We start from the raw sequence: 11,889 nt of genomic DNA, 5'->3' as shown, positions 1-11,889 counted from the left end.
TGAACTGTGCCTAAAATGTCATGGGGGGGGGGGGGGGGTTCGGTCTCCACCAACTTAGGGGTAGGCATGATTATGGGGGATTGGGTTGTATTAGTCAATATTGATTATATTTTAGAGCCCCCCCCCCCCCCCAAACCCCCTACCCCTGTAATTTACGCCAAAGTGTTGCCTTGAATGTGGACTAAGGCCTTGCATCATGAAAACTATGGACTTCAGGGGGAATAAAAAAGGTGAAAAAGTTCTAGTTGAATGTAAAAAAATAAATCCTCTGTAAGTATTCCATCCAACAATCCATAACCTCTTATGCAGTGTCCATTAAGTATTGTATCAAACACTCGTGTTCTTTCATTTATAATCAGTTATGTAACCAACATTTTAATCATTTTATGAAAACAAAAAAGTACTAGATCTGCTGCATCATGATACAGGGTGAGAATTATTCAAATAAAATTCAAACGCTACTTAAAATCACACATTTGCATGATATAAGAATTAATTAGTCTGATTTGCAGCTGTGTATATGAAAGTTCCTAGTTGTTACATTCTTTTTAAGTGCCATCCTTGTTTATGGGTTTAATAGACTCAGGCTATTACGTCGAATGAATAGCATCCTTACAGCTTGTACATGGATTTTATTCTTAATGTCCCATTTAAATATTTTAGATTTAAAAAACACCCCTCACTGCCGACCATGTGTGAACTTTAAAATCAGGAATCAGTTTATTAGGGAGAGTATATCTGCTTTGGAGTGGAGACTGGTCAGATAAGACTCCGAAGGCCACGGTAGACCGGATGTATTCTGTGGTCTTAGCTGCCAACTGGCTCAACCCACTTGCCATTAGCATGCGCTAATCCTGCGCTTTCTAAACCCTCATACGTGACCTGTCGCCACGAAATGAGTCTTAAGTCGCACTGGTAGAATTTCACCCAGAAGACTCATTTCGTGGTGATGGGTCACATTTCGCCCAACGCTAATTTGGAATTTTGGGGCATCTGAAGGATCCTGAACTCAGTGGCTTCTCACCCTCTGAAGAGTAGCTGTGGTGATATTAGATAGATATTAGCATCGCTTAAGATGTGGGAGATTGAGAGAGTACCCATATTTTATTCACAATCTTTGAGACACTGTATTACATAATCAGCCACTCCTACTTCCATGCTATGGGAAATTTGGATGTGCCAATTAGCCTGACTGCAGGAGAGGAACTCAGATACATATGGGAAGCAAACATGTCATGGAGATACATGCAAACTCCATGCGTCCAAAGAGAACAGCTGGAATTCAAACCCCAACCTGCAGACATGTCAGCCAACGACATATTTAATTTGTTCACTACATCCTGACGTTTCTTATTCATAAACAAACAGAGCATTTCCCAAGATCTACAGTAATTTATGTGCTCACTGCAGGTAATATAACATGCTAGGCCTGGCATAACCATTTATTTTCAGGAAGGCTATTTCCCTTCACTGTTAATAATTAATTGGTGAGGATTATCTGTTCATTTTATTGATCGAACCATTCTGAGAAAATAGCATGTATTCATCTCCACCAGCCAGGGTAATTAATTCACATTTACATTTATCAGGGCACAGCTGGGATCTCAGAAAACAGAAGGGAACTATATTTTACCATATGGGAGCTTGAGTAGGAGGTCACCTGCCAATATTACCAGGGATATAGGATAAGAAACGCAAAATAAATCCTCTGTGGATAACCCAAAGTCAAATTTTACACTATAAGCTGGTTATATACCTAACCAAGAATAATGATGGGAGCAGGGATTGACATAACTACAGTTCGCAAGTACGAATTCACCTCTATTTCATTTGCCGTATGCAGGGTAAAATACATGGTATTTTCTTGTCGTAACAGCGCAAACGCACATAGAACACGTATGCGTTTGCCTTTTCACAAACAATCGATTGTCGCACGTATCGTTTTTAAAGGTGAATGGGTACCAGTTATGTCCATCCCTGCTTATGGGTCATAATGTGCCCTGTGCAGTGGAAAACAGGCAAAGACCATCAGACCTCATACAATAGTAGGTATCTGTATCATGTCGATAAGTTATGGGTGTCAGCTTTGCCCAACCGTACTGTACAGTATGACGCTGCTGTAGTGAGAACTATGGAAACTCTGTTTAAATACCTCCAATGTTCATCTATGCAAGATGCTGCTTCCATCAGTATCATTTCCTGTATATGTCAGGAGTTATTTATAGCCGACATAATGAGGAATCCGCTGTATGAACGAAGGAAGCCTGAGCAAATACTTGCAGCTGCTCTGATTTTATGTTACTACACATGCGTTGTAAACAAAGAGGTCACACTGGACTGAGTGACCCATTGCACACATTGATGACACACAGGCATAGTGGGGGTGTGATTGGAAGCCCTGGTGTTAGGGGGAGGGAGAAAACGGCTCTACACTAAGCCACCCATCTTCGTCTATTTTGTCATAATTTTATTACATTTTATAGATGGAATTTTATATAGATTTTTATGTGCAGATTTCTGAGGCTTCTTCGTCTGTGTGAAGCGAATGGTCTCTGAATGGTGCTGATCACCGCACGGTATTTCGTTTGGAGTCGTCATTGAGCAGCAGTCCTGCTGACATAATGGGAGCTTCGGCATCTCGAGGGAAACACCACATTCATTACAGTGGGCAAGACAGTTTCAGCGCTTTGGGTTTCGCTCAAAGGTTGATTGTTTTGGGGCGATAAAAGTGCAGGATTTTATTATTTTTTTTCCGGTAAGATAATCTTTCTTAATCTTCTACCTCTTCTAAGATAATCTTACGTCCGAATCTCTTTTGCAGGGATTATATTTCCTTTAGTTATATTTTTAACCGCTGTGTGTTCCCCGGTGTCCATTAGATACGCAGAGGATAATTTTTAGGTGCCTTTCTGCCGTTGGCTACAGTGTGTTAAATTTGCAGGTTTACTAAATCCTCGTTGATCCCTAAGTCTTCTGCCCTGCCTGCCTCTGTGTTTCCAGACGACCACTTTGATTGGGCTGCTGAAGACGGCCCGTCTGCTACGGCTGGTCCGCGTGGCCCGGAAACTTGACCGCTACTCGGAGTACGGAGCCGCCGTTCTCATGCTGCTCATGTGCATCTTCGCCCTCATCGCCCACTGGCTGGCCTGCATCTGGTACGCCATCGGCAATGTGGAGAAGCCTTACCTGGAGCACAAGATCGGCTGGCTGGATAACCTGGGCGTGTCCATCGGGAAGAACTACAACTACAGCGACCCCAGCTCCGGGCCCTCCATCAAGGACAAGTACGTGACGGCCCTCTACTTCACCTTCAGCAGCCTCACCAGTGTCGGCTTTGGCAACGTCTCGCCCAACACCAACTCTGAGAAGATCTTCTCCATCTGCGTCATGCTGATTGGCTGTGAGTCTGGTTTGCAGGCTTTTTTTCCTCCTTTGGATATGAATAAAAGAATGAGCATTTCGCAACGTTCTTCTTTTACTCTTGCCATTGTTTGGTCTCATTTTACATTTGGTGCGGATTTTAAATCGGTTATGAAACATCCATCCACCCACCTGATATCAAATACAGAGTCTCAGTGAGTCTGGAGCCTATCTTAGGAAATATGGGCTCAAGGCAGAGGATGTCCTGGATGGGGTGCCAGCCCATGATAGGGTACATGGTAACACTCACCGCCGCGCAAACTAAGGGCGTTTTTGAGACACAAGTTTTCCTAAAGAGGAGTAGCTGGGGAAAAACTATACAAACGAAACGATGAGTGGTTCTGGGTTTGCGTACTGTACCCATCGTCGGAAGGTCTGCAATCCGGAACCTATTTGCGCTGATATGCCAACTCTCTAGTTAAAAAAACAATAAGTTAGAAACAATAATAATTAATATGTATTTACAAACCAATTTTCATGCACTTTTAGTTCTTCATTAGTTTAGATTTATTCTTAAAAATGCATAGCATGTTTTCAGCACCGTGTTTTGTACATATTCAGGGACCTGTGTCGGCCTCTTTGTATTCCGGCACCTTCTGATTTGCATGATAAGCACTGGATAAAAGTATCTGCCAAATTAAAAAACAAAACACAGGCTCCATACACGCAAGGCTCCAACCAAACTCTGGAGATCAAAGGCTACCCAGTCAATAGCTGAATTTAATTATTACAATTGTCTCCAGCACTTACCTAATATCAACTTACTATATCAGGGCAATAATTTTGATGGAAAAAAATGCAACATTTTGGTGGCGTGTTGAGTTTCGCAGCTACTGCGTCGCCCCCGTTGTCCTAAATGCAAACCTTCACCTCGAGCCGGTGCCAGATTCACACACCTGTTAATTATAGGCAGTGCTAATCACCTTGATTGCAGTCAGCCACAGCAGGTGGCAATCTACCTTAAAAGTCATTCCTGTCACTGGGATGGCACCTGAAACCCTCCATGCCCCCCCCCACACCCACCCTGTCCTGTTTCTCTGCAGCCCTCATGTACGCCAGCATCTTCGGCAACGTGTCGGCCATCATCCAGCGGCTGTACTCGGGCACGGCGCGCTACCACACGCAGATGCTGCGGGTTCGGGAGTTCATCCGCTTCCACCAGATCCCCAACCCCCTACGCCAGCGGCTGGAGGAGTACTTCCAGCACGCCTGGACCTACACCAACGGCATCGACATGAACATGGTACGCGCCGCCCTCTGCCATGGCCACCTGGTGATCCACTCTCCTCTCCACGACTGAGAGCCCCGTGGATCTTAACTGAGCCTGGAATTTTCTTTTTCCCTTCACTCCTCTGAGCATTTAATATTCACAGCTACTTTCCCGAATACCACAACATAGCGAGTTCTTCATTTTCTCGCCTAAAAATGTCAACACCATCTATTTCCCAAGCTGATTGCCATATGCTTAAATTCACTGTTCTTATAACAAACTTGTCTTTTCCCTGTCTGCTTCATTTTGAACGGAATGACTTCACCATTCGGGTAAGAGCAGGAGGTATATATGTGAGAATGAAACTGATTGCCATTTTAGGAAATCGAATAAGAAATCACCTCTATTTTTGATGATCCAGGCATCCCTCCTAATTGTTTATAAAACATCTCGCCGGCCAAGCATGTCTTAGCAGACAAGAGCAGTCCCCTGTTCAGCCTTCGGCTTTTTTCATATCGAAATATATGACAGAGATAATCTTCAGTAGATTACTTTCATCAGTGTACACGGGAGAACAGGGTTTTTTATATGACAATGTTTGTCCATGAAGGGAGTGCTTGTTTGTTTTTCCAGAAATGTACTAATCCTGGAATACAGTTCAACTTAGCAGCTCCTAATAAGGGCTGGCACATGCCAATCAAGTGCCCCTGGCAAAAATGAACAAGTGCCACCCCCTCCCAACCAAGAAACGGAGGGTTGCAGGTGACATCACACTGTAGCACCCACACTATGCAAAGGCCATCATCCGCCATGTTGGTGCATAGTTTCCTGCCTGATGCACGAGAATCTGTGGCTGAGTCCCATTTCTGAGGCTGCAGCCTTTGCATTCGTAGACCAAAAGCAAGACAGCAGTGCAACAATGCGGCCTAGAAATGCGTCCTTCTTTTCCCTGGCCGCGAAGCATCCACCTGATGGTTCCTTTGCGGCTCACCCTATCCCAGTATTCACTGCGTGGATCTTTAGAAGGGTGGAGCCTACAAAAGCTACACTGACCGTGTTCTTCAAAGGATGCAGCCTCTGAATTGGGACACAGCTTTTGTGTACAGCAGGGTTCCCCAGTTCCGGTCCTGATTCCTCTGCTCAGACACACCTTATTCAGCCACCAGCTAATTGCCAGGTTTAGTAGGTGTGTTTCAGCAGGGATATCTCCAGGGCCTGAACTGGGGAACTCTGGTGTACGATCTGTGCTGTTTAGCTGAGTTTGTCATCGCCAGTTGTGTCGGCTGCAACAACAACAATGCTCTCGACAAATTTAACAGATCCTTTAGGATTCCCAAAATTGTACACAAAATCATTTATAAAAGCGATCCAGAGAGGGGAGATTAAGATTTATCTAGCGAGATGGTTACACAACATCTTAAAAGCAGATCTCAAGTTTATGGAGATCACTTTAGAAATCGTAACGATAACTTTAAAATTGGGACACTGCAGTGTGAAGAGTATGACAGTATCATATGCATCAAGGGAGGAACACAAAAAAAATCAATTTGCAGTCCCTTCAGCTAAATGAAAGTCCCACATACAGTATAGGGATGAAATTAATTGATCAGCAATTTACCTTTATAACACTTACCTTATGTACAGTCATACCAGAATTGTTGTAATAACAATGGCAACTTACATAACATCGTAATGTTAACAATACAGCAAAGAGCAATGTAATTGCATAACTTTATGACAAAAATAAGATAGCAATAAATAATAATATATGATGAATAAGTATGAGATTTATACATGTGAATACTTTGTTTTAGGGTTACTCACAATATCTGAAAAACCAGCAGATAATTAATGCTGTCTTCACAGCGCACTGCTCACAAGCATTTTGCTTTCAATGTGTATGGGTCACATCCAATAATATCCGTTTTCTCTTTATATAGTTGTATTTTGTTTTATTTATTTTGCTTTTATATAATGTTATTTTGCATCACAGTATGCAGAGTACTGAATGTGATTGGTGTGACAATAAAGTTGTATTCGACTTGTTTGCATTCATGCGGTCACAGTATTCCATTATAATGACTAACAATGCACCAAGATGGCGGCATAAGGTGTGCAAAATTATCACAATTTTTGCTATACAGGGTGGTTCAGGGAGACTCATTAATATTCATGGTGAAGCACTATCTGATTGGCCAGTGAATGCCTTACGCAGAGTTTGTTAGCCAATCGGGTAACTTCTCTCATGAATATAAATGCCTTTTCCCAAAGCACCCAGTAAAAACTACATTTGCTCCCGGGGTACCCCTAGTGGTCTAGTGCCCCCAGCACATGCCAGGTTTGTCTGGGCCATGTGCCAGCTGTGCTCCTAATCATCATAGTTTTCTTTTTCCTCCCAATGTGTGAATACTGAACTTTCAAAGGCATGCATGTGCCTTCTAATTAGGGACCTGCTCTGAGCTGAGAGCCATCTGCATATGTCACAGGCTGGCTGGCTGCACAAGGCCAACCTTGCAGGCGAACTACATATTTTGCTACTGCATCAGAGACCAAACAAATGTGCCTGAATTCAGTAGCCCTCCACTTAATTTGGCATGCATCTAAGAGGCGTCTGAACTCACCAAAAGCAGACCTTTCCTTTTAAAATATCTCAGTACCCATCTCCAAAGAGCAAGTCTCATTTTCATGCTCAGCAGGTTATTTGCATCCATATTTGTGGGTTTGAATTACAAGACTAATGCATCTTGTTTCACTTGAAAGCTTGGTTATTTCTGCAAATTCTGAGTCTGAAACCCTATCATCTGTAATTTTTAGCACCTCTGCTGTGCGTCATGCATGCAAGCCCTGCCTAAGTTTATTCAGAGTAAATGGTGGATATGGGTGTATTCTTCTCCTTTAAAATTCCAATCATTTACCCCGATGGTTTGTGTATTAATATAACATTTTCCCGAAGGTAGCTATTATATACTTTTATTATTATTATATATATAATATACTTTAATACAAAATATAAATTTTCATATACACAGCTGTACCAATCAAAAGTACACTTGCTCAAAGCCATAGAAAAGCCTCATTTCTAGTAAGGCTACTCTTTGCACTGATATTGTAAGTATGGATGTATAGTAAGTAGTCTTGCATTTTATTAATTGACATTAACTTCTGGAAAATGTTTTTTAATCTCAAAATGATAAAAGCATGCTCCGCTGCAGTTATTTATCAGTTACACAAAACATGTAGCAGCAATTATTTAATTGTTAAGTGTGTTACTGAGTTTGACTTGTTATAGTGTTACTGAAGCTATCAAAGATATCAAAGTATTACAACAAATCGTGTCGCATTTGGGGAACAGTGTCCAGTCAATAGAGTTATTTTCATAGCAATATGCTTGTTGGCTGGAGCAGAGGGACACCCCAAGATCTCAAGGTCTTACAAAATCTGACCTCATGAGAAAAGCTACCATTTAGTATTTCACTGAAGCATAACTGAAACTAGGTTATGACAATCTGATATTACCATAACCTGGGTATTGTTTTCAAAGCCAGAAATTTTGCTAATTGATCAGCTACAAATTTACTGTGGGTTCTTAGAATTAAAAGTAGTCCGGGAATGGGAATGGAGGTGACTTCCTCCGAAATGCATTCTGAAAATGCCAATCCGTTATTACGATATTAATTATATGCTGAGAATTATTGTCACAGAATTGTCAGACCCCTTCGCCTTGAAGGAGGTATTGATTTGTGCTACGTCTCAAACATAAAAAGCATGATTAACAAATGAAAGACAGGATGCAAGCAGCTCCAAGCAGAATTACAATCTGACCTTTTTTGACTGAATATTGAAGTTTGAGGCCTCCTTTGATGCTTGTTTTGTGGCTCACATAAACAGGCCACATGAGCTATTCCTTTGGCGCAGTATGTGACAGGTAGTGTCCCCTACAACAAGTATTTCCGAGCCCAGACTTGGGGACCCCCAGATAGTCCTCCCAGCTAAGGGAGGGAGCAAATACATGGATTGTCTGGGGGTCCCTGAGGACCGAGTTGGGAAACTCTACCCTACAACAAGAACACGTGTCTCACTGTAGCTACAGTGCAACTGTGTTTTCTGCTCAGGTCCTAAAAGGTTTCCCAGAATGCCTCCAGGCAGACATCTGCCTCCACCTCCACCAGAACCTGCTAGAGAACTGCAAAGCCTTCCGGGGGGCCACCAAGGGCTGCCTTCGGGCCCTGGCCATGAAGTTTAAGACCACCCACTCCCCCCCTGGAGACACACTGGTCCACAGCGGTGACGTCCTCACTGCGCTCTACTTCATGTCCCGTGGCTCCATCGAGATCCTGAAGGACGACGTTGTGGTGGCGATACTGGGTGAGGATTGTTCACCATCCTCCTTGCTGGCCTGATACTGAGTGGATGTCGCTGAATTAGGGTTCTTTTGTTGCACTTCTGGCTATTGAATAATTTTATTAATTTCCGGCTTTGTTAGATGTTATTGTGTAGCTCCTGCTCCAGTATTGCTTACACTTGTAGCTTGGAATTCAATGGAACCTCAGTCTAGCTGACCTTCATTGGAATCTCATGCCTAGTTGACTCCTTGACAGCATGTATGTTTACAATGTGCTATTTGACTCACCTACTGTATGTGTTTCATTGGACAAAAGCGTTTGACTTTGGCTATTTGTTTAGATGATTATACAGATTATTACATTGTATTATACTGTAATAGTACATTGTTTTATAGATAAATTATGACTTCTTTTCTTCTCATTAATTTTTACTAGAAAGTGTAACTTTAGTGAGATGCTGAGAAAACCACCAGTTAAGGCCTGGAATGTTCTGTGTAGGTGGATGCTTTGTTTCCATTGTGTAAGTGTGGATCTTCACATAGCGGAACTCGCCAAAGCACCTTTAATAGCAATATCATGGGCTGGAGCCAGGGTTTTTATTAAAGTGGGAATTATAATTCATTTTTGGTGTAGATTAGCACTGGTTTGGCTTGTGGTTAGTAGCTGAAATGCGCAGAGATGGCTGTGGATTTAGGGGGAGAGGAAGAGTGAAAACCTGTGATATTGTTCATGCTCGAAGTTCAGGTACAGGTGTAGTCAGAGGAGGATTTGTAAAGCCTGGAATCCAACAAGCTGACAGCAAAACTGACCAAAACTGACAAATGTTCAGCTGCCATCAATTCCCATCAATTTTCAAAATTTGTGCTGGAACACACCAGCATGACTAGGGGTGATGGTTGACATGTAGCCCATCAGAGAGCTCAGATTCACCAGCTAGCTTGGATGCCAATTCAACAGGATCAATCGTCTAAAACAGCACCAAACAGAGACCAACCGTGCCACACGCACGGATGCCTCAGGCAGTTGCCGACTCTCACCAGCGGTTTCTAAAAGCCGAAAATTGGCTTGGTGTATTCCAGACATAAGACTCTCTCTAGGTGGGACAGTGCACACTGGGAAAGGAATTGGGGATTTATTTGAGGACAGGAGTAGAAAACAGGTTTAGGAAAAGCGCAAGGGAGGGATGAAATTTAAAGAGAAATATCTGGGCACCAAGACAATAGAAAAATACTGGAAAGGTAGGTCTCAGACCTTTTACTAATACATCAATCAACATTTTTCTCACACACACTAATATTTTATGCATTTTTAAGAATGATGTTTCCCACTTGTTTCATGCTGTTAAATTACTAGTTCTGAGTATAACATTCTTTACCCGCAAACTAAGATCAGTTCCATTATTTCTTTGACAGCGTGTCAACTCAGTTCACACATTAACACATAGGAGCAGCCCTGAAATCAGGTGCCAAATAAGGTCATAGCAGTCATGTGACAGCTCACGTATCATAATAATCCCTGAGTTCTGCACAGTCTCCCAGATGCTTGGGTACTGGCTCTGCGGTAGGGGGTGGAGTGGGGAGGGGAGGGGGATATGATATAAGCGCTTCTTACCTCCATCCTGCATTTAGATTTTTTAGATTTATTTTTAGGTACCATTTAAACACCTTTTTTTTTTTTACTGGGGCAGAGCAAAACAGGCAATCTGATGGTAATTGTTTGTTTCTTGGGGGACAGGGTCTAAAGAAATTACTGTGAGAAACTATGCTGCATGTAGGTATGGCATTGAATTTATATGTATATGTATGTATGTATGGATGGATGGATAAACAAACAGATGCATGAGCCTGTGCTGGATGATTGATTAGAAGATGAATGAATACATAAGCTGATAAAAAGAGAAATAGGGAGGGAAGGATTGTTGAGTCAAGAGTCATTTTTGCATGGCTGTCAGCCCTTGGTGAGAAGGTGGTCACCTGCCAGTGTTGGTGACCACGCCCCCCCATATTTAATTAGGGGATACTTTCCCTACCAGTGAGCATCATAGGAGGTGAAACAGGCTAAGCCTTGTCTGAAAGGTCCATCCGTCACAAAATAAGAGCAGGCCAGCCAGCCAGGCCGAGGCAGAGGTTCAGATGGCAGATAATGGCTCACCCGGAATACTGGTAATGCGTGGTAATTAATCTGATTTGATTCATGAAGTCAATCATAAATTATGGCTGCTTTTTTAAAATCTCTGGCAAGAAACTTATTCTTTGTGATGGGTGAAAGGGATTAATGAGAATCGGGGACTGGAGAGCAGGCCGGGGGATTTTGTCAGCACCCTTGGGATAAAAATGGGTGGTGATTAAGGCAAACGTACAAATCAGCCTTTTCGCTCTCAAAAGCGAACCTGCCTGCATTTGGGCAAACGTGTCTGGGTGAACACACGTTTGTGTCTGTTTGATTAGGGAAAAGGCCAGGGTGGGGTGTGGTGGAGCAGTGATTAGCACTGTAGCCTGATATCTCTGTGACCAGGGTTCGAGTCTCCACTGTGGCACCAAGCCTAGGGCGTTTGCATGTTCTCCCCATGTCATCGTAGGGTTTCTGCTGGATACCCTAGTCCAAAATCATGCTGATATTAATTGGTGTTACCAACGTTCTTGCAGGTGTGAATGGTCTGTGATTGGTCGGTGTCCTATCCTGGGTTACCCTGCCTTGTGTTTGCAGGCTCTGAACTCCCATGACCCTGAATCGGGCAAGTGCATACAGAAAATAAATGGATGGACTGTCTAGACAATACTTTGAATACCATGACTGTGGTTAAGAAAAAGTCTTTTGATTAAAATGTTCATGAGAAAATCCCCGTGGTCTTTGCACTTGCTGCCGAAGTTCATATCATCATCCCTACAGGTCTCACCACGCCACAGAATCAAACCA

At 42.8% G+C, this 11,889-nt stretch overlaps 1 protein-coding gene across 1 annotated transcript in view; it reads left to right on the top strand.

Annotated features, from left to right (window-relative positions):
- LOC125717665 (potassium voltage-gated channel subfamily H member 7-like) overlaps positions 1-11,889 on the top strand; it is a 69,828-nt gene that overhangs the window by 38,657 nt on the left and 19,282 nt on the right. The window contains exons 8-10 of the mRNA XM_048990880.1: positions 3,001-3,400; positions 4,464-4,663; positions 8,743-8,995. Coding sequence (XP_048846837.1) covers positions 3,001-3,400; positions 4,464-4,663; positions 8,743-8,995 — 853 coding nt within the window. The remainder of the gene's footprint in view (positions 1-3,000; positions 3,401-4,463; positions 4,664-8,742; positions 8,996-11,889) is intronic.

Source organism: Brienomyrus brachyistius, chromosome 1 (assembly GCF_023856365.1).
Source record: "Brienomyrus brachyistius isolate T26 chromosome 1, BBRACH_0.4, whole genome shotgun sequence".
In the NCBI taxonomy this organism is placed as follows: Eukaryota; Metazoa; Chordata; class Actinopteri; order Osteoglossiformes; family Mormyridae; genus Brienomyrus; species Brienomyrus brachyistius.
This window is presented reverse-complemented; position numbering and strand designations above follow the sequence as displayed.